This window comes from Onthophagus taurus, chromosome 7 (assembly GCF_036711975.1).
Source record: "Onthophagus taurus isolate NC chromosome 7, IU_Otau_3.0, whole genome shotgun sequence".
NCBI lineage: Eukaryota > Metazoa > Arthropoda > Insecta > Coleoptera > Scarabaeidae > Onthophagus > Onthophagus taurus.
In genome coordinates, this window is record NC_091972.1 from 17,776,795 (window position 1) to 17,804,651 (window position 27,857).

A 27,857-nucleotide genomic window follows, 5' to 3' on the forward strand; every position below is an offset into this window, starting at 1 on the left:
CTGATTACAAAGGGAATCGATATCGATGATAGCAGAATGTTTCCATAGTTTTCTATAACGAGTGGATTGGTCAACCCAGTTTGGGTATGAAATTCAGCACCTTCTTGAAATGTGGCGAATTGGTAGATAATTGCGTTTAGCTGAGTTATCAGTTCTTCTAATCCCCAATATCGTAAGTCATCGTGCCATCCAACCCAAAGTTGAGGCTACAGAGTAACGAAGTTGACATTGAACCTTGATTAAATTAAAATTTCTGCTGAAATTAAAGCCTGAAGATGACATACACTTTCTATTATCCTCAGCATATCCCGACAAACGGAGCTTATGACAAAAACGACCTATGATGTAATTCCGTTTAGCTGATCTAGAATTATTAATCGAGCCTCAACAATTCTTTGGAAGGGAGATTCCAGGTTTGATCAATAATACAATAGCACGATTAACTCCACTAATAACGAAAGGAGCAATCAAGGGGAGAAACGAACGATGGTGAGATGGTGCGGAATATTGTGAAACCAAGTTGTGCTCCTTCTCCAGGGTTGGCAACTTTTCCCACATAACTTATTACATGATGTTGCCACATGACAATTTTATAATACACGAAGGAAATTTTGAATACGAATATATTCACTGCAGATTACGATTGAAACAACAATTCTTTTGTACTTTGAATAATTGTTTTCTCCCATTGCTTTATAATACTGAAAAGGGTATTCCAGTATCCTTTTCATAAAGTCATCTCTGGAAATCTTTACATTTTTGCCGAATCATCCATCCTATAAAATCCATTAGTTTTATACTTGCATTTGCAAAACATCTTATGACAGATGACGTTAACTACAATTCATCTCAAAGCCATCCATTTAGCAGTTGCTTCTTTTAATGCCACAAAGTTCATTTATCACGCACTGTTTCAAAATGCAAATCTTGTAACGAAACTTTAAAAACCTATAAAAATCTTTAAGCAAAACAAATTTGAATTACTATTAAATAATTTATAAATGTCGACCTATTTTAAACATTATTCATCAATTAGCAGAGAATGAATTTAAATTTAGCGAGTAATGTGACTCATTAATAACCAGACAAATAATAGGAACACATTTGTTTTGTGATATACGGTGAATTTCAGTTAAGATGCAATATACAAAAATATATTTCCATAGAAATCAGGGTGTACCTATGTACTTTGTCCCACATAAAATGCAATATGTAAATATAATTTGGCATTACAGTAAAACCTTGATATAACGGAAAATATGGTGAAGGCAGTGTCCGTTATAGCATAAGATATCACTATGTTGCATATTTTTATTGAACTAACACTAGACTTAACAACTAGAAACGTCTTGAGAGCCATGTGGCTAAATCCGAATGTTTCTAGTTCTAGTTTTAATTGTTATTCAGTGTTAGATAGTGTAATAAAGCTTCCGAGACAAATTACCTGAGAGAGAGAGACATAACCTCAATTCATTTGACATTTAATTTTTAGTTGCTCATAATTCTTTTAAAACTGTTAATATCCATTCAAAACCATCCAAAACGGGAAGATCAGTATTAGCTACATCTAATTTATTAGAATCTGGAAGATGTTGAACGATTTTGATTTTGGAAATTAGATTTTAAATTTGTAAATTTCAAACTTCTTTTGTGATTGGAGAATTTTGAAACCTCCAATGGATGACTGAAATAGAAGGACATATGCATTAAATACGAAGTCTCATCCAGAGTAGTGAAGGAATAAAGGAGGTATTAATGAAAGAAATTTTGGAATTTTGAGTAATTCAAAAGAAATCCGATAGATGGCGTTTTAGAAATATTTAAAAGAAGAAATGGCGCGAAACCTATCTACCAATGGGGATAGAAGGTTTAAGACAAAAGGAAGGAAATTTTAGGAGAAGGGGAAAAGGCTATATAAGAAGAGGAAAAAGTTGAGCCAAAGCAGTCCAATTGAGTAAGGGCAAGAGAGCTCTGTTAAATTTGATTAAAAAATCTAACCTAAAAAATCCAAAATAGTTTCCTAACCTAAAATTAGTTCTCCGATAAATTCAATCCAAAGTTAATACAAAATAAAGATTTCTTTTTATTAACTTTAAAAAAAGGAAAGAAGCTAAATTTGAACATCGGAAATAAATTGAGAAGAAATTACCTGATTTCTGAAAATTTTCCTGATTCAAACAATATATGATAGAAGAATAATTATCCGAGCCGGAGCTTTCCAGATTCCTGTCCATTTTCCATTCTTAAGAGGGATCTTCCAACCCAATAGAGATCTTCAATCGAATTGAATCGCATAACCTAAAAGTTATTTATCAGATAAGTGAGAATTTTACTATTCATGTTCATGTCAATAATTCAAACTAACTTACGAGTCTTTTGAAGAAACAAAATTGCACAATAACACTGTTATTCTTGTTTTGTTTGATCATTTATCGATTGTTATCGACACAGACTTAAGTCTTTATAATTTTTATTAGTTTAACGTAAACATAATAGTTTGACATTTGACATACGTCTTTATTGACGGTATACGCTCTCTCATGCTCAGTTAATGAAGTTAAAAATAGAAACCTGTAAAATTAATTTTCCTTTTTGAACCTGAACTCGCTATATTATTATTATTTTTATTAAAACCCTGAGATAAGAGTATTCAAGAATTTAGTTAATAATAAAGTTAATTTTTTTTGTTAAACAATTAACCGTGTTTCTTATCAATTTAACAAGTTGAACAAAACGTTAGAATAGATCAGTGTTATTAAATACCCGGGTATTTATTGTCAAGGGTAAATTTCCTGGATATATATCGGGGGTATTTACCCAAGATGGGTATTTAAAGGTATTTATAAAATTTAATTTAAATTGAGTTGTTGGCAGTTTTCCAAGCACTTCAAGAATGCAGAGTCGATTATCGATACACCAAACTTGTTTATAACATCTACAAGAATGCTACAATGACGGTAAAATTGCATAAATGTACTGAAGAGAGTAGACATAGTAAAGTACTGATTGTGAGTAAAACAAGGCGATACAATGTTGTACCTAAATTGTTCATCACAGTCCTGAAGAATGCATTTAAACAACTGGATTGGACCCAAAAAAGCATAAACATTGCTGGCAAATACCTAAGTAATTTACGCCACGCGGACGATATAGTTCTTATTTTGGATAGTCTTGGAGAGATGAAACTAATGGTGAACGACTTAAAGGAGCTGTGTGCAAGAGTCGGGCTAAATATTAACGTAAAGAAATCAAAATTTATGACAAATCTTGTTTCCAAGTCTACCATCAACATTTGGGATAATGAGATTGATAGGGTTGACAGCTATATGTATCTTGGCCATGATGTTCGTGTATCGAGAGATAATCAAACAAGCGAACTGAACAGCCTACAGGAAACTTAGAGACATCTTCAAGAGCGATATTCCTATATATTTGAAAAGAAAGGCTTTCAATCAATGCGTGTTTCCGCTTATAACATACGGTTCCGAAACATTAACATTAACGGTAACTACTACCAGAATGCTCAAAGTAAAATTATTAGCTCCACAACATTTGAATGAATCAGCTGAAACTAATTTAATTGTAAATAAAGACACCGGAATTTTAACGGCAGAATTTGGTGAATCTAATTTAGAACACGAAAATTTCAATGATGAAGTTACTATAGCAAATGCTAATGAAGTTTTAGTAAGCAAAGAGGAAACAGTTCCAAATGGAGATATTTTATTGTTAGCTATTATTAATGTTACGCAACTGCCTACAGTTATAGACAATACTACTGAATACCCTGCTAAAGAAAATGATGTAGCCAAACCCTTACTTCCTCTTTCTGAAGGATATCGATAGATAATATTACAAAAAATAAAAACCCTAATGAAGAAGAGCATTTTGATAAAACTTATGCGCCAAATTCTAAAGACGACGATTTCAACGACAAGGTTTCTAATAGTGATGAAAATTATGACAATATCGTTGAAGCAAACGAAAATGTTCCGCCTGCTTCCGATCAAGCTACGAACATTGAAAGACCTGAAAATATTTTAAGCATTAAAACTAGAAACCAAAGAAAAATACCTTCGGAATGGAAAGGCTACGTAAACAAGGACAGGCGTTTAAGAGGATTACTTTATTTAGGCAAAAAAAAGTAAGGACAAAATTGGGAGTATAATATTCATAAACCGGGCAAAGTTTTAGGAAACCTCTGCAACTGTTCTCTCAGTAAGAAAAATTCAGTAAGAAACAAACTCAGTAAGAAAAAAACCGAAATATAAAAATATATCAAGACTTTTGGAACAATCTGAATTGGAGAGAACGGAAGGTGCAGGTACAATCTTTAGTAAGACCTACAAACGTTAAAAGACGAAGGAGGAGAGATCAAGATATTATTTCTAAAAGAAAATTATCTATTACATATTTTTTTAAAATTGAATTAGAAACCATAAGGGTTTGTAAGCGTATGTTCCTTGGAACTATAGGTTTAAAGGAAACCATGGTGCTGATGTGGATTAAAGGTAGTGCTGTATCCTCTAGCGAAGAAAGTAGTAGAACAAAAAAATTTCAAGAAAAAAATTCGAGTGTTTCAATTTTTTCAATCTCTTCCCAAACTAGAGAGCCATTACTGCAGAACTTGAAATGCACCTTATGAAGTGAAATGTTTGGATCATACTTTTTTTTTAAAGTTTGATGGTTTAAAGTTTTATAACTCGATTCGTCCAGGCAGAGTTGTCGGTAATCCCGCTATTACCGACTTAAAACCACTTCAATATTTACCTAAAGGTGAAATTTTTTTCAAATTAAGACATAGTCAGCCATTTTGCAAGTTAAATAGTAGAGTTAACAAAAAAATTGATGCCTGTAAATTTGATGATTTAGCGCCTCTATACGTTCAACGAAGAAAAATAAAGAAAGAAAAATACGATCATCTTCAGACACTAAAAGCTGGACTTCTATAAGACTATCATAAATTTTATGATGAACTTCCTTACGAATAAGATACTTGTGATTTGTGTATTTAAAAGATGTTCCTATTAATAATGTAGCACTTAAGGAAAAATAATTATAGCAATAAAGTTTAATTGAATTCCTTATTGTATTATTAGTTTATTCAAAAAATAAACACTGTTAATTTCATTATTTTCTAGTTTATATTATGTTTTTTAGCTTGCATATAAGTTTTTTTTTCAATTTAAAATATATTGTTGGAGATAAATTATAAAATTTTGCTTAAAAAACTTATTACGAAATTCGCGTAACTCCACTTCTTTTAGAAAAATTAAACAGAAAAACGCGTAACTGCATCTAAGGTGCCTGAAATTATTTAAAATTACCAACCATAGTAGATTCTAACATATAATATTCTCATTTTCAATTGTATCAAAATTCGACAGTCGAAATACAAATATAATTTAAAGAATCCAGTTTTTTTTTGTCTTCTGTAAAATTTCCCGAAACGGACTTACGTGGTTTTCTTACTAAGCCGACGATATTTTTATTGCACTAAAACTATGACTTACACTAGACCTAGAACTAGAAAGTATTGGGTTTTACACTAGGACTATCACTAGAATTAACACTAGAACTAGAATCATTCGGGTTTAGTCGTCTTGAGAGATATACGGCTAAACCCAAATGATTCTAGTTTTTGGCCTAGCGCCGAATAACAATTAAAACTAGAAACATTCGGGTTTAGCCGTCTTAAAAGACGTACGGCTAAATCCAAATGTTTCTAGTTCTAGGTCTAGTGTTAGTTCTGGTTTTACTTCAATACAAATATACAACATAGCGATATTTAATGCTAACTAGTACTACCTAGCACTGTCACTAGAACTAACACAAGACCTAGAACTAGAATCATTCGGGTTTAGCCGTCTTGAGAGACGTGCGGCTAAACCCAAATGTTTCTAGTTTTAGGTCTAATATTAGTTCTAGTGACAGTGGTAGGTAGCGCTAGTTAGCATAAGATATCACTATGCTGCATATTTTTATTGCACTAAAACTAGAACTAACACAAGACCTAGAACTAGAATCATTCGGGTTTAGCCGTGTTGCAAGACGTGCGGCTAAATCCTAATGTTTCTAGTTCTCGGTGTAGTGTTAGTTATAGTTTTGCACTAGAACTAACACAAAACAGAAAATTCAGTGTTATCCTAAGGACATCACCTTTTCTCCAAGCAAAACTACCGAATGCCTATACTATTAAGATGTGTTGCATTTTATGTGGGACAGCGCAAGTGCATAGTACTTTCGTAACTATGGTTACTGTATTCATATATTGCGAGTTATATGAAATTCCATAACTTTGTGAGTCATTTCGAATTGTCACTTATAAAGGATTTGACAGTTTAAAAGAAAAAATAATACAAACCAATTTTTGATAACAATTTAATTATTGATACAATTTTATTTTTCTAGGTGAAAAAGAGGCGAATAAAAAAGCTTGCATGATGATTCTGTCGAAAGTAGTAGATGATCCACAAAGTGGCGCGTGCCTAAACGTTTCTTACGCTGACGTAAGCGGTCCCGTAGCGAATTTCAACCCCACCGGCTCCCCATTCGCCCAGAGTACAGGAAATGCGTTCAGCGCTTCAAACGCTAGTCTTAATAGCGGTTTGGGTACAGCCCAGAGTATGATGCTCAATGGGGGACTCAATCTCAGCCTGAATTTGAACGCCCCAGGTCAAAACGTCGGCTCGCTCACCGCACAACTCCTCGAAAACATCAAAGTAAATGTTATTATTATCCTTTTCATGTAGATTTTGATACGATTTATAAACAAACGTATTTTTTTTTTAATTTGTTGTTTATTTTATTTAGATTCAATTGAGGACATCGGGTTATTCTGAACAACAATTAATGGAGATTTGTGCCGCTTTATCAGTTTTGGCTAAATATGGTGTTTTGGCTACGTTGGGTTTAGGCAGTGCCCACGCTGGTGGTTTACCGAATTATCTTAGTTTTGCTGATCAAGGCGGAGCAGCTAGTGCAAATACAGGGATGTTTGGACCGATTGGGCAAGTTAGCATCGGGGAATGTTTAGGTAAATAAAGTACATCATAATTTACTTATTTTTTTGTTTAATTTAGTGAAATAGTAAAATTGTCGTTCTTTCAACTATTATACATGTAAAATTTTAAGATAATGTTACCGATTCAAAGAAATTTATGGAGTCCGCTCGCAATCAAGCGATGATCTCTTAGATTTGTTGTTATCGTTTTTTGTTGCATACAATATGTTTTTAAATAACATTAAAAATTTCTTTTTTGAGGTGATTCTTTAAAATACACGAATTTACAATTAATCTTTACTCTTATTTAATCACCTCAATAAACATTTTATTTGTGTTTATATTTAAATACATCTTGTAAATACAACATATTTATGATGGTTCTGTTTTGAAACTGTGTTCAGTAGAAGAAATTAACTCCTGTGTTGTGAGTAAAAAAATTGAAATTGGATTTTTGTGTTTGATTCAACGAATTTCAATTTTTAATAATTGGGTGATTCGGTTTCAAATTTTTTAACACAAACGAAACAAGTTTAAAAAATATGGTTAGTAAAATTGTAAACAGAATAAATTTGATAACACTTCTTATTATTCAATAGTTTAATAATAAAAAAGAAATTGTTAGTGTTATCAAATAAAAAGATTGTATTATAATTTGACTTTTCATTCCAAATAAATTAAAGTTGCCTTTAATTTTTCGATCTTGTTTAATTTAAAAACTCCACTCAACACGACCGATGCGAAAAGACTTAAAAAATATACACATATAGGAGGTGGGTATAAAGAAAATTCTTTTTTATAAATTTTTACTCTAACACTAACATTAATAAAAAAAATCTTACCCAACGCGATGGTAAGTACAGCTTTCCTTCACGTTTGTTTTTTAATATTATTTCTTTTAATTTTTGTAATATATTTTTTTTTATAAATGCGACCCCGTTTCTGCCCACCTCCTATACACAATTTGTTGTTTGTTGAAAAATCTTTAAAAACATTTCGACGAAACCCACGTCTCTTTTCAAACCTTTACCGATTCTCGCAGGTACGACATCGCCAACTCAAAGAGGCAAGCTCGAATTCGAATACGACCCGTTTAGGCATCAAAGTAGCCAAGCTGCCGCCCCCATTTCTCTTAACAACAACAGTTTCGGATTAGGCACTGGTCAACAAATGGCTGTGTTAAGTAAAAGTCCCACTCCGGCTGAATTAAATGGCACTAAAGATTCGAAAAATGTTGAAATCGCCGAAGTTATCGTTGGAGCTATTTTAGGTAAGAATTATTATTATCTATTTCTTTTAATTTTTTCATCGATCATTTTTGAGGATTTAAATTATTAAATTTAAATCCCCACATAATAACAATCCTTAAGAAATAATAAAGATAACAAGTTGATAACGATTAAGACTTAAAAAAGATTAAGTTAACTTTAAGTGATTATTGTTGTTTAATTATGTTTCTATACGGAGTGATTCAAACGTTGTTGGTACTTAATTTCTTTACAGAAAGGAAGCTTATACAAATTGTATATGAAATTGTAAACATTTTATCTGTCTCCAAAATTACTAACATTACGTAAAAAACTAACTTGACATAAAATATTTGTTGATAACTTCCTCCATACTGAGTTATACAGTACTTTTCAATAAATGTTTAGAGACACTATCCAACTTCTTGAGCTCCACGTCAAATAAAACAATATAGTGTGTTTCTCCCTGTAACATGGGTTCCTTCATTATAGACTGACAACTAACTCTTCCTAGATAAGTCATTGTTAGACTTGTGAATTTAATGTTGGTGCCATTCGTTTCAAATCTCTCCTTGTTTTTATAATTAAATTCATCACACATATTTGTTATACAGGGTGATTTATTAGCTTATCAAACATATGTCCTATATGTTCATTAAAATTTTTTTTGGTAATTGGAGTAGCTATCATATGTCAAAGTTTGATGGTGAGCTAATAAATCACCCTGTATATTAGAGGTTATCATAAATTACTTAGATGATATCTCAGTTCTTACATAATTTTGATAAATGTAAATAGAGAGTCTATGAAGGTGGGATAACCCTGAGTTTTTAGTTTAATCATCAAGTGTTCAACACAGAAGAGGTTCTGGATATGAAAGTAAAGATTGATCTCAAAAAAACTGAAACAGAAAGACTATCACTAAGGCTAGAATGGGCAAGGAAGTATGACAATTGTGCTGACCACAGCTTTGAGACTAGATTGAGTACAAAACTATTGGTGGTATACAATTAATATGCTTTGTGTTGTTGTGGTCGATCCGAGATTTCATCCATTCTTCTTGTTGGTTCCCTTTGGAAAGTTTCGCCTAGATCTCACCTGGCATCTTCAGTGCGTTGTTGTAGTCTCCTGTCGGCAGACATTCGTTTTCTTTCCAATACAAGACTTAATTGTATTTTTTCGTAGCAAACTTCTTACTTAAGCCGCATCATCACTACATCTTTTGACCGCTGTTATAGCAAGGCTTGTTATGAAAAAGTCACATTGATTCTACGTAGTAGTTTGTGGTTGGTGTCTTTTCAAGTATAGAAAGTGAAAAGATTCGATGTGTATAGAGTAGATGTACATATTGACAATACGCCAAAACTTATTTACAAAATTTTGATCCGGCAATAGACTGCTTAGGTCTGACGTCACAGAGGTGGGCGGAGCTTATACTGACTCCAAACAATTTCGTTGCTAACCACAGTTGCTATGATAAATCGCCAAAAAATGTAATTAGTAATTTTAACACTAATGGAAAATTGCATAATATATGGTAATTTACCGTTAGCAACACAGTTAGCAACGAAAATGTTTCGAGTTCTGTGACGTCAAGGCTTAGGTTGTTTATTTTGATGTTGAAGATGCAACACGTTCTGGAAGGCCAGTTAATGCTGATGAAGACACAATAAAGTCATTGATTGATGCAAACTCCTTGTGCCATTCTTCTTTGGGTACTTGTATTTTCTTTCTTATTTCCTTCTCTATATTATTATATACGCTGTCTTCTATGTTTTTGTATGCTCATCGGTTTTCCATCACTTCCAACGTTTCTCCAGTCATCCATGACTTCTTACTCTTCTTTTCCTTCTTCCCATTATTTTTCTGCTTTTCCAACAATTTTCTTGTCGGAACAATTATTACAATTTCCGTCTGTTCGGGTCTTAAGTAACTACTTAATTAATTTATTCTTTCTGTTAGATGTTGTTTTATTGCTAGGTTTTTTAGTTATGACAGTTGCGCAGCTGCTTTCTTCTTTCTATTATTTTACGTCGCTTTTGTCTAGGTTAGCGACATTCATCACTTTTCTTATCTGTACCCTTTCCACCAGTACGTAAAGTCTCATATTGGATACAGCGGTTGTTTTCTTTCACTGGGCTATTACCCGTTTGTAATGCAGTTTGGGGGTCAGCATAATTGGTACAATTTAAAAAACTGTGTATTTTGTTAGATAACAATTTTCGTACAATGTTACTAGAACTTGGTGGTAATAGTTCGGACCCAGATGATGAGTCTGATTTGGATTCTGAGGATGATATTGAAGAAAAATCAAGCCACGCTTCCAACACGGAGACGAAGAAACTAATAACGAAGAAGTTGAGATTGAGGTGTTTCAAACTACAATCAGCTTGAAGGTTCCATTTATTGTTAGAGTACATTAGGTTTGAGTGAACGCAGAGTTCAGGATAAACTCGCTCCGATAAGGGTGATTTTTGAAATCTTCACTTCTAACTGCAAGTAGCAGTACTCTCTATTTCAATACTGCACAATTAACGAACAACTAGTGGCGTTTCGGGGAAGATGTTCCTTTAAGCAATATATTTGAAGTAAACTGCCTAAAAATGGTATTCAAATTTTAGCTATGGCAGACTCGAGAACCAGGTACATTTCTTTCTTGGAGATCTATGCAGTACTCTAACTATGCGGTACTCAACCATTTATGGAATCGGAAGAAATTTCACAGTTGATAACTGGTTCACCGTTAGTTACGCTTGTCAATACGAGCAGAAAAAAATAAACCAAAAATCCCTGCTAACTTCATAAATTCTACTAGAAAAAGAAGATGGATCAATCGACCCAGATACAGGAGATAACAAGAAACGAAAATTTATAACTTTTTACTCATGACTAAGGGTGGTGTTGATATTGTCGATGAGTTATGTGGTAATTATACAGATTCCAGATAAACATAGCGTTGGCCATTGGTGGTATTTTACAGGCTGTTGGATATTGCCGGGATTAACAGTGCAGTAATTTACGTAAGCAATCACCCGAAATCAAAAATGAAAAGATTAGAATTTTTGGCGACCATTACTCTAAGTCTGGTAGAAGAGATCATCTGAAATTCAGAGCCCAGAATGGTACACTTCCGAGGAAGATATGTCAAAAATCTCGCTTGCATCGTGTTGGCCTGCCTCTACCCGAAAGCCACAGGACAAGATTCAAGATTCTAAAGTTAAATCATATTGAAAAAAGTGCTATAAATTCATGTGTATGAGTCATATGGAATCTGTTTGCGCTAAGTGCTTTGATCATAAGAAGACAGATGATGAATAGATTTACTGTTTTGTTAAGTTTTTAAGAAGTTTTATAATTTGGTTCACATTAAAGATGTTTTGCAACAAGACTTTTAAGTTATTTTGCATTCAAATATAGCTCCAGGGGGGAACCAATGTATTTAGGTATTGATATATTATTTCTTTTAAACATTCCACCATTTCGCAATGCCTTCCAACTATTATTTGTAATTTGTAATTGTTTACGTTCTAGGATTATTGATTTATTAACCAAATTACGTAATGATTTGTAATAATCCCATTTAGACGGAGTTTTATTTGACTGATAATTTATAAAGGCTTTATCTTTTATGTTTTGCATAAATTTTATATTCTGTGTTATCCAATATATGGAATCAGTTCAATACGTAAAGTCTTAATGATTTAACAACGTTAATTCAATATGTTAATACTTTTACTCATTGAGTTGTATTATACCTTCACCAGATAGTTTCATTAAATTATTTTTTTTATAAATAACACTAATGATTTATACCGGGAATTTCACATAACTCGCAATATCTGAATGCAGTAACCATAGTTATGAAACTACTATGCATTTGCACTGTCCCACATAAAATGCAACATAGCTTAATAGTGAGTTTAGACATGTATGGATTTAGTTTAATAAATTGCATGTGTAAACATCAACTGGCATGCAAGTTGAAATCATGCATGCATGGATCGGAAAAGTCTGCACCGTTCTGAAATCACTGGCCCCAGTGATGAGTCTAAAAACATGTAACCATGACAACATAGATGAGTATCCACAAAAACACAACATTTTTTAATGTCAAATTTAGGTTATGTTTCATTGCATTCAAATTAACTCCCAATTACGTTAACACATTCAACGATAACGTTTAATTATCCACATATAATTTAGAATATATCTATTTTTGTTTCGGTTGAATTCCTAATTTGTGTATATAGTTGTGCAATACACTTAAAAATGAAACTGGCGTGTCACTTATTTTTGTTTTCGCACATTTAGTGTACACCTTTACTGGCGTGCAAATAGAACTGGCGCCATTAAATCCATGCATGTCTAAACTCACCTTAATAATACAGGCAGTGGGTAGTTTTCTTTGGAAAAAATGACGTCCATATGATAACTTTGAGTTTCGTAAGAAACGCACGGCTAAACCCGAATGTTTCTGGTTCTAGATCTAGTGTTAATTCTACTTTTCGTCCAATAACAATATACCACAATCTAACTCTGAATAACAATTAAAACTAGAAGTAACACTAGACCTAGAACTAAAAACATTCAGATTTAGCCGCACGTCGCTCAATACAGCTAAACCCGAATGAATCTAGTTCTAGGCCTTGTGGTAATTCTAGTGATAGTGCTAGTGTAAAATTAGAACTAACAATAGATCGAGAACTAGAAACATTCGGGTTTAGCCGCCGCACGTCCTTCAAGACGGCTAAACCCGAATGATTCTAGTTCTAGGTCTTGTGTTAGTTCTAGTGATAGTGTAAAATTAGAGTATGTACAGGGTGGGCCAAATTGTGCACTTTTAAAGAGAAAATCCCATATCTATAAGAGATAGAGGAAAACTGATGTCAGTGTTTTGGGCTCGATTTTTATAAGAAACTTAATGGAGAAAACCGCATATCGATATCTCTTACGGTTTCAGAGGTACAGGGTGTTTTTCAAAAAAGTCCATTTTCGAAAAATCAACTTTTTTCTTATTGATAAATCTTCCTTTCTGTGAAAACATTTCCAAAGCAACTTTTTATTTAGAATTCGATGGAATAAGTTAACTTTCCCTCAAAGTAATATTTTAGCAGTTATTGACATAAAAATGATTTTTTTTAATGGAACACTGTGTATTTTTGCAAATTCGACGAGAGCATAAAATTTCCTTTCCAAAAATATATTACACCTGATAATTCATTCAAGTCTTCTTTGAAATATACAACTTATATGTGCAGATTATGAAAAAGTAGGCTTTGGAAATAAAAGAAAGACGGGATTATATTTATAAGTATGATGAACATAGTTGGTTACAATAAATTTAAAACATAAATTCGTAACCAAGAAGCAGATTAAATTAATAGAACTTATTATAAAACAAGAATAATAAATATATGGCAACAAATAGCAACAACAGTGCTTTTGTTTTATCGAAGCGCAATCAAAGCCCACTAGCCTATTAGTACGCAATTGAAAACCTTAAAAGTTTCCAAGTTGTATATTTCAAAGAAGACTTGAACGAGATAGGAAAGATAAGGAAATTTTATGCTCTCGTCGAATTTGCAAAAATATATAGGTGTTCCACTTAAGAAAATCATTTTTATGTCAATAACTACTAAAATATTGCTTTGCTGGAAAACTAACTTATTCCATCGAATTTTACATAAAAAGTTGCTTTGGAAATGTTTTCACAGATAGGAAGATTTATCGATAAGAAAAAAGTTACGACAATTTTTCGAAAATGCACTTTTTTGAAAAACACCCTGTATCTCCGAAACCGTAAGAGATATCGATATGCGGTTTTCACCATTAAGTTTCTTATAAAAATCGAGCCTCAGACACTCATATCATTTTTCCTCTATCTCTTATAGAAAGAGGAGTTTTCCTTTAAAAGTGTCCAATTTGGCCCATCCTGTACAACTTAGTGATTGTGCTAGTGTAAAACTAGAACTAATACTAGACTTAGAACTAGAAACATTCGGGTTTAGGACACTCGTGGCTAAACCCGAATGATTCTAGTTCTAGCTCTTGTGTTAGTTCTAGTTTTAATTTAATAAAAATATGCAACATAGTGATATTTTATGTTAACTAGCGCGACCTACCCTGTCACTAGAACTAACATTAGACCTACAATAAGAAACATACAATAAGTATCCATATTTTTGTATATTGCATTTTAAGTGAAATTCACTGTATAAAGTTTTTTAATATAAGGTTTTATCTGGTATACCTTAATATCAAACATTAATCTGTTTTAAATTTATTAGGACCTGGTGGAAGATCATTAGTAGAAATTCAACAATTAAGCGGAGCCAATATTCAAATTTCAAAAAAGGGGATTTTCGCTCCAGGTACACGAAATCGCATAGTGACTATCACCGGTAATCCGAATGCGATAAACACAGCCCAGTATCTGATAGAGCAACGGATATCGGAGGAGGAGATGAAAAGGGCGAGGAATAACGCCCTCGGATCGTTGGGCATGCAGTGATAGCATCAGCAGGTACAACACTCCTCGATGACCGTTCCCCACAATAATAGTTGTTTCTGTACGTCCGATCAACTGCGCGAATTTGTTTTCGTTTTAGCCACCGATCATTTGTATACAACATTGTCTGTGTATATTTATAGCAGTTTTTATGAACGTTGGCCTTAAATTAATATATAATTTTCTAAGTTATACAACACATATATATTATGGAAGAAAGAATGTGTATATGTCTAGACAATTCGTTTCTTTTTTTTTAATCTAAACTAGCGAATAGAATTTTTTAAGACGGGATACAAACTTTGTTACCAGAAATCAAGTCTTATTAATTGTATAACCAGTTTTATTGTTTGTTATATTTTAAAGGTTTAAATCGAATTTATTATTTGTTAGGGTGGTTTATCTTAAATCATTAATTGAAGCAAAACGTTTCTACATAAATAAAAAAAATCGTGCAATACCAAAACAGATTTAACGATTTATATAAATTTTAATATTTGTTACATATATTTTATCCCGCAATTATTATATTGTATAGCGTTAATTTTTAATTGTATAGTAATCTAATTGGGATATAGCGTATATTCACATCGATCTGAACGAAAAGGTACGTTTATTATTCGTGTTGCTGCTAATATCGCTTATTCTAAATGAAAAACACAAAAAAGATAAGGAACTGGGCGTTCGAGGTACTGTATCTTATAGTATAGGTTTTAGTTTTTCAATATTTTCTTTTATTTAGAAGCTCTTGTGATCGGGTGTAATGTGTTCTATAAAAAATTCTCGTACGAAAAACATAGGAAGGAATAACTGATATGATTTTCTATTTTCATTGAACGAACACTTTTACCAATCTTTCCAACTTGTTATAATAATAGGGAAATTAGCTTGTTTTCGCATAAATAACTCTTTATGAAGCAACTATAGACGTTCAAATTCCATCACAACTTAACACAAAAATCATTTAATTAAAAAAAAATCTATTCTCTTCATTCGCAAAGAAGATATATATTAAATATTCTCCTCTAGTCCGATGTCTCGTGATACATTAAAGTAAATTAAAAGAGAAAGTCCAAATTAATCCATTTTTTATGTTAAAACTTGGTTAAAACGGGGTGAAATAAAAAATTTTTCGCCAAATCATTAAATTCCAATGATTTTACGAAAAATAACTAAAGGAACAGAAATTTGTGTGCGTATGAAATTGCGATTGTTGCATTATTTACAAGCTCTGTGATATCGTGATCAGTTTGGACAAAAATTGTATTTGAAGTATATTGCAAGAAAAAAAATACATAAAGAAAAATATTAATAAAAGGTGCATATAGGAGAAAAAGAAACATTCTGCGTATATATTTTTCAATAATCCCTTCGTTCCATATACATACATAATATAAATAGCGATACGTAGAGGGAGAGAAAAAATATTTGTACCTGTTAACTAAAAAAAAAATATTTATGGAGAATTTAAATAGATTATATTAATTAAAAAATAGATAAGCAAAGCGAGAATACATTGTTATTAATTAATCCCATTAATGAACTAAAAACGAAAAGCAAAACGTCTTATTCTCTTTATTAATAATAGCTTTCTTAAACAATTTGCAACTATTAAAAATTAAAATCACTTAATGAGTTAATAATCAACGGTCAACGAAACGTTATTTATTGATGTTTGATTGTTGATTCATTTTCGTTTACCATAATAAATAAATAAATAAAATGAAAAGAATCAGGAGAACTATTTACACACTGAGGGCATAATTACATTGTATGTACATAAAAGAATAAGTAGTCATAGAGTAGAGACTTTATTCATATTAAAAAAATAAAAACTGTTATTCCTTCTAACGTCTACAAGAAAATTATACATGGAAAGTATATATGAGAAAAAATGTGTAAACAAAATTATATATATATACACATATAAAAAATATTATATTGTTGTTATCGCATGTTGTTGATATTGTTGTTTAAAGAAAACCTTTTAATTCGGCGACGGTAATTCGCCGTTAACCAATCGAAAAAATAAAAAAAAGAAAATACGGGATTATTTTTATGAATGCATGCGTTAACAATGTTGTTTTAATGATATTATTTTAATCAGTTTTAAAACATAATAAGGCATTTTAGAGAATTACTTTTTTTTATTTGAGGAATGAATTTGGTTTAATATGATCTGCAAATTTAATAAATATCTAATAAAACGCAAGTTTACACAGTTAGGACCTAAACAACCAAATGTTATTTCTTAGGTAATTACTATCCGTGCAAAAAGTCAAGGCCCCTCACTTTAGAGATCGATATCTTCGCAACCGCTCGATAAAAAAAATTGCGAAAAAGTTTGCTGTAATCACTGAACATTTTTACGTAACATATGTTAATTTGAAAATTTTCGGATACACAGTTTTCTTTTTATCGCTAGTTAAATGAAAAAAGTACACTATTTTTAAGAGTGCCAGCAACTTTGTCAACTTTCAACTAATGGAATTACAAATTAAAGAGAAACAGAAATAAGCTCTGCGGGGCGACGGGGGTTCTGTCCAATCGGAATAGATGGTGCGTTCCAGACAGGACGTCGCGCCTTATTTCTGTATGTAGGTAAGATAAAGGCGCGACGTACTGTCTGGGACACACCATTTGTTCCGATTGGACGAAACCCTGCTCTCCCCGCATAGCTTATTTCTGTTTCTCTTTAATTTTTAATTTCATTAAATCGCTCTTAAAAAATTAGGGAGTCCTAATTTTGAAAAACTGATAACGGAATCCGACAACCGACATTATTTGAGATATTTTGGTAAATATCGCGTTGAAATCCGTCAGGTCGTTTTTGAAATAACCGCAATAATAATATATAGTAATATATACTGATTTCAATAAACTTTACCGCAATTTTTTCCATCGAGCGCTTACGAAGATATCGATCTCTAAAGTGAGGGGCCTTAACTTTTTGCACGGATAGTAGGGATGCTGAATTCGAATCTATAATCCGTTTTTTAAGATTGGTTTTAGTTTTTAATCTTTTAACATTGAATAAAAAATGAACAAAGGTTTAGCCATTTTTTAGGATCCACGTGTTAGAGTCCAACAATAATCGCTTATCATGTCATCATCTCAAAATCCTCGATTTTCGCCATGTCTTAATGTAACCGCTCTCTTTGTTCGTATGGCCTAAGTTTTCAGGAAAAAAATCAAGATGGGAAATCAAGAAATGAGACATTCGAGATTACAATCTTCTTTAAAATCCGAGGATTTGAGATAACCGAGAAAACTGTCACTTCATCGGACATTAAACATTTTCTAAAGTTTCCATCAGACATTATCTTTCGAATATCAAGTGCGACAAACATTAATTTGATTTTTGTGCATGACAATTTGGGATATTAAATGATTAAAGTACTGAAAAGCTGGTCCTTCACCATTAAGATAAGTTTTGAATAAGGCTAAGTTTGATGTGAAGTGGTGGCAGAAGTATGTTTTGCTTTCCTGGCTCATAACAACTACGACTTGGCTAATTTTCTCTCACATAATAATGTTCAGTTGCACGGCTATCTCAAAGACACAAAAAAAAGCTAAATTTGTTTGTATGGGCGATTTTTTATTTCTAATCTATAGCAAAGCAGCCTTTGTATGTATTTTGAACCATTGATGAACAAACGCAATTCCTGAAAAATCGGATCCTTCGCAGAAAAATATTTCATTTCAGAAACACATGTTTCCTTATTTCTTGAAGAATTGTTGAACCGTTTCATTTCTTTTACTATATATAGTGACTCGTGCTCCACTGACAAGATATTTCCATTCCTGCAACCGTGATATAAGTTCTGCCTTTTGTTTCCAAAAGCTCAAATCATGGAATTAATCACTCAGTTCATTTTGCCATTTCATCACTGGTTGACGGAGAGATTTTGCTGGGCACTTTCACTTACACCTAGACACACTGGTAATGAGTCACTACTCGTCATATACTTCATGATATTTGTATTGTACTAGTTTTCTTGCATTAATACCGACTACACTCATACATCTACATGATTTTTTTGTTCTCTCCATAGAATTGGCAATGAAAAGGAAAAGTATACTTTTCCAACAAGTGAGAAACAACTTAGACACCTACGGCTTCTCAATGTCTGTCTTCTTTGCAAAGCTATTTCTGCATTTTTACCAATATCTAAACACAATTACAAGGTTTTGAATGCAATTGAAATGATGTGTCTGGTGTTAAGTTTTTTCTAAATTCATCTTTGCTTTTTGGTGGAATGTCGATTTAGAAAACTCAAAATTCAGGACCAACCTTGACAAACGGATTGGAGATTCGGATTCAGCGCATTGAATAACGTTGAGAGTGGTTCTCATCTGGTCGGGTCCGAAAGTTTATCGGAATTTGTAAACTTGTGTAATTTTTAGCTGAAAAAAATTTGGTTTCACAAAAATTCTATTTCAAAAAGTTCGGTTTCATAAACTTTAACATAAAAGTATTAATAGGGAACTTGCTTAAAGCTGTATTTTTCAATTAAATTCAACCCAACCCATCTGCATATGCATATACATACTGTTTTTGGTGCATCTGTTATATGAATTTCTTTGCTTTTGCGTATTGGCTTCATCTGCCGAAACTTCCAGACTTTACCACCTTTTAAAAAAATTCTTCCTCCACTTTTTCTCTTATCCTTTTTTGGCATGTACTATTTGTATATCTTGTTCACTTTCTAATATCTTTCTGTAACAATTTATTTAGTGTTTTAAATCGATTTAAAACACTTTCAGATTATTTGATAAAGACAAACGAAGTTGGAATAGTTAATTGGGGCATTTTACAGGAAATTCAACAAAAAATTAATATTACAAAAGCTGATTAGTGTCAATCAAAATGATTCTAAATGATTAAAAACACCTTTGGAATACTTAAAAGCGGTTATAAAATTAAAAAAATTGATTTTGATGATTTTTAAAGGTGTTATTATGATGTCAAAAAACAGAAAAAGATCATTGGTGTGTGTCAAAATTACTTACATCGATTTAAAACACTTTCAGATTATTTGATAAAGACGAACAGAGTTAGAATAGTTATTTGGGGCATTTTACATTAAATTTAATAAAAGATAATGTTGGAAAAGCTGATTAATGTCGATCAAAGTGGTTCTAAATGATTAAAAACATCTTTGGGATACTTAAAATAGGTTAGGAAACTAAAAAAATTGATTTTGATGATTTTTAAGTGTTCTAATGATGTCAAATAATAGAAAAAGTTCATTGATGTGTGTCAAAATTACTCAAATCGATTTAAAAGACTTTCAGATTATTTGATAAAGACGAACAGAGTTGGAATAGTTATTTGGGGCATTTTACAGAAAATTCAACAAAAAATTAATATTGAAAAAGCTGATTAGTGTCGATCAAAATGGTTCTAATGATTAAAAACACCTTTTGAATACTTAAAATAGGTTACAAAATTTAAAAAAAATGATTTTGATGATTTTTAAAAGTGTTCCAATGATATCAAATAATAGGAAAAGGTCATTGGTGTGTGTCGAAATTACTCAAATCGATTTAAAACACTTTCATATTATTTGATAAAGACGAACGAAGTTGGAATAGTTAATTGAGGCATTTTACAAGAAATTTAACAAAAAATTAATATTGCAAAAGCTTATTAGTGTTGATCAAAATGGTTCTAAATGATTAAAAACATCTTTGGGATACTTAGAAAGAATTACAACAATTTTTTTTACCATTCAAAACCGCTCATTTCCATGTAGCCGAGATTATGTCTTCTCATAAACGTCCCAGATTACCTCAAAACATCCTTAAACAAATTGATCATCATTGAATATTTGATTACTAAGAAACATTCAAGAACATATAGATATCAGGAACGATATTGAAGAGTATCAGAGACTAGATATCAGAAATAATTCTAATACATGAAGATAAGATAACAGTTATGAAACATCAGCAAAAGTTTAATCATGACCTCAAGTTACCTATCATCTGAGAACATTTTCTACAATAGAATCCCTTACCATATCTTTAATTTAATTTAAATGATTTTTAATGCAACCATCTCTCAAATCTAGAAAGATTGCTTTAAAGATGTTAGGGACAACGTTATATTACACGAAATGCCGTAAATAAGATCATAAACGATGTTATGATAATATTAGGGAGAGAATTAGCTGAAAAAACATAAGTCATAATTTATTTTTATAATCTATAACCCACGTCAGATGCTGTATTATAAGAATTTTTGTCATATTTATGTCTCAAAAGCAAGTTCCCTATTTTTAAAACATTAATTTTTGTTTATATACTTTAAATCTATCATAATACTTCTATAAAATTAAAAAATGATATGAATTCTAACTATTATATAACTTAACTTGTGGTTTATGTTGGTAATGATGTCTTTTCAAAAAAACATAACTTATAATTTATTTTTATAACCTACATAATATAACCAAAGTCTGCTGATATGTTATACCTTCTAAGGTTATGAAGGTTGGTACGCTAAGGTTTATATTTAAATAAAAGTTACCAACATTTCACCTCAATTGCATACAATAACACAAAAATGAATATAATTAAAAACTAATGCAGATCGCGATTAAAATAATTAAATCAAAAAAGAATATTTTATTATATATACAATAATTCTATTTAGTTTATAGATATACCTCTATGCTGGTCGTAGATAATAATTAATTAACAATTATATGTGGTATTATGGCATTCCTTTTTTGTTAAATAAATCGACTGTATAGCGATTATAAGAATGCGCCCTTAAAGAAACTAAAAGGATAAAGAGGGTTAAATATGTCAAGATTTTTTTATTTGTAATTTGAGTGAGAATTTATTTTTATATGTTATGTTTTACAATAATTACGTATATGTTTTCAATCGCTTAGTTTCGATAGTTAACGGCGAAGTCTACAGCAAAGAAAAATAACGAAAAAATCTTATACGAGACACAATAGTTTTCATTGTCTAAATGTATCATTGTATGTAGCACATAGACAACAAATTAAGTCATAAAAGAGAAAGCAGAAAGGAGAACATAAAGTTTAAGGAAAAAAACAGCTTTAGTACATCGTAATTACGATATTACACGAAAATCAAATTCAAAACTAACGAAATATTACGATATAAATAGTTATTAATTAAATAAAATAATCTGCGCGCGAAAAAAATTTAAAAATTAATCTTGTTCGTTCGTGTTTTTCTTTCTTAAACAAAAAAAAACTAAACGCATTCATAGCTTTATTAATTTTTGGTTTGTTTGAAAAAAAATAAAAATTTACTCGCTCCATCGTAGATTCAAATTTTTGATACAATAAGTGAAAAAAAGCCGTTCGACATAATATATTGCTGTGATAAAACAAATAAAAAAATTAACAAGCGGTAGTACGTCCCTTATTGTTAAACAAAAAAAGAAAAAAAAAGGGAAATGTGTTAAAAATGTAATATATTATTGTTTTCAAATAGTGCAATATTTTTATTATATACACCTTTATATTCTCGTCTGAGAGATGTCTCGAAAATTCGGCGAGGTATTTCAATGAGAGTGTGGAGGTGGTTAAAATAGAGCGAAATTCATATTAAAAGGTATCCTAAATTAACTTTACATCTAAAGAAGCACTTTTTGATCAACATTTCTAGTGAAAAATTATTTACAATGAAGGACAAAACAATTTGTTGCAGCAAATTTGAGGTTTTATAAAATGTAATAAGTAGGGCACGGAACTTTTGTAACAAAACGGTACGATTTCCCCCCTCCACTCGTTCTCAGCAGAAAAAAATATATAAAAATATATATATAACAAATTTTTTGAGATTATATCCTTATTGTTGATTTAATCAAAAAATTTTATTAACAAAATTTGTTTAGAATTACTTCAGGAACAGTGTTTGTTAATACAATTTTTTTGCTAATTTGAAATTTTAATTTCCCTCTGAATAGTATGCTATCAAAATTAATTATCTCAACAATTATTGTTTTTATTAAAAAATTTTTTAAATAAAATTTGTTTCAATTTCGATTTTGAATCAATAATCTTAATAAAAAAATTTTACATCTCTATTAATTAACCATCTAAGTATAATTATGTATAAAAACGGAAAAATTATTATTTTGAGGTTATCTCCTTAATTATTGATTAAATCAAAAAAAAATGTTGACAAAGTTTGTTTAGAATTGTTTCAGGAACAATTTTTGTTAACACAATTTTTTTCTAACTTGAAATTTTAATTTCCCACTGAACAGTATGCTATTCTTTTAATCAAGATTTTCTGAGAACGAGTGGAGGGGAGAAATCGTTTTGTTACAAAAGTTCCGTGCCCTGGTAATAAGATAACAAACAATTTGTGTTTTAGGGCTTATTTATTTACAAATGAAGAAAATACAAATGACTTCAACAAAATTTCATCAAATATAATTTGTCTAAAACGTCTTGCTATTTTAATAACTAAATTCGTTGTTTCTTAAAGTGCAGGAAACTTTTTATTCCCTCGTACATGTTGATTAACAAACTGGCTTCTTCTTCTTTAGGTGCCATCTCCGATTCGGAACTTGGCAATTCTAACTTTTGCGACCACGGATCTGAATAGTTCGTTGCTGGTGCAGCTAAACGACTCCTGAAGGTTCTTCAACCAAAAGTTACTTTATCTTCCTATAGATCTCTTTCCTAGAATTTTTCCTTGCATAATGATTTGCAAAACTTGGCACTTTTCCTCTCGCATGACATGGCCCATATATAATAACTTCCTCTGTTTGATTGTCAGTACTCATCACCTCGACATTCTCACTCTCAACTCCAGACTTAGATCCCAGCAAGAAAAAAGCTTGTTCATTCCATTAAACTTGCTTTTAGCCTGTTCAATTTTAATGCGCACCTCTTGGGAGCTGTCGTTGTTATCATTAATCGTTATGCCTATTAACCGTCTTTTAGAATATCCAAACGTAATCAGAATTAGCGTGTCAGAATTATATTTATTGCAAAAACTTTTAAATTTCTGCTACTGCTAGTTGCATTTCTTTGCATGAAATTGTTATCTTTCTCAACATATTAGAGTCTAGGTCTAGAATACGTTGTTTAATTTCGGCAATCAATTATCAAATCCATCGTTTTCAGAGTCTAATTACTCCTCATTATATTCAGCGTTTGAATCTATTATATCAATATCATCTATATCTGAATCATTAAAACGTCGTAGATACAATGGAGCCAGACATCTTGAAATCTAAGGCAGTGGTACACAAAAACTCATAAATTGAAAATACAGTGTGTCTGTAAAGTCATGATGCACTTTTAACCGGTAACAAAACAGCAACAAAGCAAGATGGAAATGTGAAATTTTTACCAAATAAAAGGAAAACTCTCCAAGTTTTTGTAATCGAAATCTTTTTGCTTAATTTGAATTCGTGACCAAATTGCAGTGTGAATATTGTCACGTGGTCAATGAAGCACCACCACATAGGAATAAAGTTAATTGGTGTAATAAGCAGTTGAAGGATATCAAGCAGTTTGTTGGACAAAACCCCTTTTTGAGCAATCTAAGGAGTCCTAAAAAATATTGTCATCAGTTGTGCACGCACTTCATACTACGAAAACTTGGAGAGTTTTATTTGGTGAAGAATTTGGTGGTACATTATTGCCTATCTATAAATATGTAATGATATAATAAGCATAACTTACCGATTTTTGTTTAAGGTTGGATTTCTTTTTGCCAAATAAATCCGTTGAAAATTGATAGCTGCTTTCAACATAAAAACTTATAAAGGACGTGAGCACTAGAATGTAACAAAATCACTAATACAAAGCTAATTCATATATCTGTATAGGTTGCATTGTTAGTCAACAAATTATACAGTGTGCTGCAAAATTATGGAATACATAAATTCAATAAACATTATTTTGCAAAAACGGCAAAACAAGTCTATTTTTTTTTTTCAAAACATACATTTTGAACCCATACTCACTTCCTGATATGCGATGAAAAAATGTGTTTTCAAAAACCAATATATACTTGTTTTGTTGTTTTTACAAAGTAATGTTTATAAGCGTTTTATTGAATTTATTTCATAATTATGCCGCGCACTGTATATTAGCAACACATCTGATTATAACGCTCTAATAACTCTAAGACTTAGTTTGCTATATTCTTGGAAATCTATGATAAAATTCTAGTGACTCCCATGACTTAAGCTTTCCATTTACGGCTTCATCTCTAAAATATTTTTGAATTAATATCAACCTATAATGAGCATCAGTTTTTCCACACCGGATGCTGTTTTAGCTCGCCAAACCCTGACACTGCTTCTTTCGGCGTGTTTTAGCAAATTTTGACGAAGAGTGTGCAAAACTGAACGGAAAAATGAAAGCCTATAGGAAAATACAACAACGCAGGTCGCATAATGACTGAAAAGCGACGTCAAAAGGATGTTGGACCGTACAGAGTTGCACAGACAGTAATGGTGAGGGAGCTTTTTAGTATATTAAGTAGATGCAGCAAAATCCTGCTGTAACTAACTGTGTTGCTTAATCGGGTTTAAATCCAGAATCTAATAACCAGTTTTCTGCTTCAATATAGCATTTTTAAGACCAATCCTATTTTCTAACTTTATCTTGTGGTTCCTTTACCAGCGTTAGAAGAGATCATGTAAACAGCATTATTTTGCATTCTCTTTTTGAAATCTTTTTCGCATACCAATTTTCCATTAACATCACCAATCCTATTTGATCTTACAGTTCTCATTACATATTTTATTACATATCCAGCACAACTCTACTTGTGTTGTTTAATCGGATTTAAATCCCGACTCTAAGAACCAGTTTGCTATATGCTTGAAAATTATGAAAATCCAGCAACCCCCAAGACTTAAGCTTTCCACTTATGGTTTCAAATTTTGTTCTAAAATACTTTTGAATTAACATCAATCCATAATGAGTACCAATTTTTCCACACCGGATGCTGTTATAGCACCAGAAACCATGACACTGCTTCTTACGGCGTGTTTTATCAAATTTTTATGTTTCGTTTCCTTCAAATTTTTACCTTACCATTGCTTCCAAAAATGTTATACTTTGATTTGTCATTAAACAAAACTCTAGACCAGTAATTCGTTCCCTTGTCAACATAGGGTTAATTAAGCAAATTTGCTCTTTTTTGGAGATGTCCTGGCGAAAAGACTATTATCTATCTTGCATGCACAAGCTTTTTAGACACATCCCTTGTGATAGCTTTTTTTGGCCAGCCTGTACGCATTTTGCAAAAGAATCAGTCTCATTGTAATTTTTGATCATGATCATCATGAAAGCATCAAAACACAAAATAAATAGAAATAAATAAGGGAAATCCCTTAGAACTATTTTATGCAATTTCTTTCTTGATTTTTTCAATTCAAATGCTTAGTAATAGTTAGGCTAAATCGGTCATAATGAATTTCAGGAATAGTTTTGTGCTCCTTGAAGTTCTCCTTGATTGGCGTCTCAATTACTTCTGTAGATTTTCCTTTCCTTTTATTTGTCTCCAGAAGAGAATTAGCATTATATGAGCTGTAATAATGCCGTTTTGATGTTTTTGATCTCGCAGTAGAGAATCCATGAATTGATAACTACTACGTTTATAAACTCAAATGTTACTTTTATGTAAAATTTTTCAATCTCTCTGCCATATCACCACTACGAAACAATTATGTTATTTTACTGCATCTTGCCGTGAAGCTTCAATATGGCATTTTAAGACCTGTTCCATCTTTTAACTTTATCCTATAGTTTCTTGCCAGCGAAATAAGAGATTATGCATTATTTTGCATTCTCTTTTTTTAGATCCTTTACGCAAACCAATTTTCCAGCATCATTCCTACGATATCGGAATTTAGTCTAACTAAGACTCTACCTAACCTATGTCTAACTAACTACCTATGAGACCCAGTCCATTTTGTCAATTTTGGTCAACTTTGGTTTGTCAACCAATGAGAATCAATCTTGGAACTTTGATACATTTCTTATTTTGAAACATAACCAGATGCTCACATCCAAACTTTGTACCCACTCCCATTTGTGTGGCTTAGATTCTTGTCTTCTGCAAACATGGTCGGCTAATTTTCATCATAATGTTTAAAATAACTAGGGGAAATCTCTTAGAACTATATTTTATGCAACTCCTATTTGATTTTTCAATTTAAATATACGGTATTGAAGCCAATTGTGTTTTTTTGTGAATAAATAAGGTTTTTTAATAACTAATTTCTTTGTAATCTTAATACGTTTTACAAAAAGCTCAAAATTGTTTTGTGCATCACTGTATAAATTAATTTTTATATACTTTTTATATATTTTTTAAAAATTTAGTGTTTTTGGAATCAATCGAATTTGATGAAATGAATTTCTTTAAATAAATTTTTATTTGTTTGTGTTGAATCGTAAAGAATGTGAAAACGAAGATGACATTTCTTTTATTATGTCGGCGAAATAAGAAAGGAAAACGTTAAATTTCATCAACAATTTTTTTTTGGGTTTAATCACCACGTCATATACAGCGTGTTAATTAATTGTCGTACCCGACGTCATCATTGTAAGTATGCAACCAATATCACAGTAATCGTATTGCAATACCAGTACTGTGATATTGGTTGCATACTTGCATAATTAACACGCTGTATATGATGTAGCGATTAAAAGGCATAAACAAATTTATAAAAACGTGCAATTTATTACTACTTTTAAAAAAAATATATTACTAAATTATTAAGTTTTAAGATCTCTATATCCAACATCACTTATTGTACGCTAAGTTTTAAAAAAGTAGTAACAAAATCTAATAGGAAGTATCATTTTTTGGTTTTTCTTTTTTTTTACCGCCGAATGTAAAAAAATTGTAACGAAATTGACATAAACGTGAGTGTTCAGGGCGAAAAAATTTGAAATAAAGATTCCATTTATGTAAATTAATTCTACATACACCTCTTTCGGTTTCGATCGAAGCCACTTAAAAAAAAATAACCTGTAAAAAAAACTGACGGGTTTTTATGTAGGTCTAATCGCAGCATTGTCAAACACATTATAAACTCAATAAAATCCATAGTGCCATATATCGTCTT

General features: G+C 31.3%; 1 protein-coding gene across 4 annotated transcripts in view; it reads left to right on the forward strand.

The window, feature by feature from the left end:
- Window positions 1–27,848, forward strand: part of LOC111414679 (RNA-binding protein Nova-1-like protein passilla) — a 57,249-nt gene extending 29,401 nt beyond the window's left edge. For 2 of the 4 annotated variants that reach the window (XM_071197149.1, XM_071197148.1), the window contains exons 4-7: window positions 6,412–6,728; window positions 6,814–7,036; window positions 8,046–8,273; window positions 14,538–27,848. In XM_071197149.1, coding sequence (XP_071053250.1) covers window positions 6,412–6,728; window positions 6,814–7,036; window positions 8,046–8,273; window positions 14,538–14,761 — 992 coding nt within the window. In that variant the 3' untranslated portion in view covers window positions 14,762–27,848. The remainder of the gene's footprint in view (window positions 1–6,411; window positions 6,729–6,813; window positions 7,037–8,045; window positions 8,274–14,537) is intronic. The other 2 variants (XM_023046078.2, XM_023046077.2) reach the window with 1 other exon arrangement.
- The last annotated feature ends 9 nt before the right edge of the window (window positions 27,849–27,857 follow it).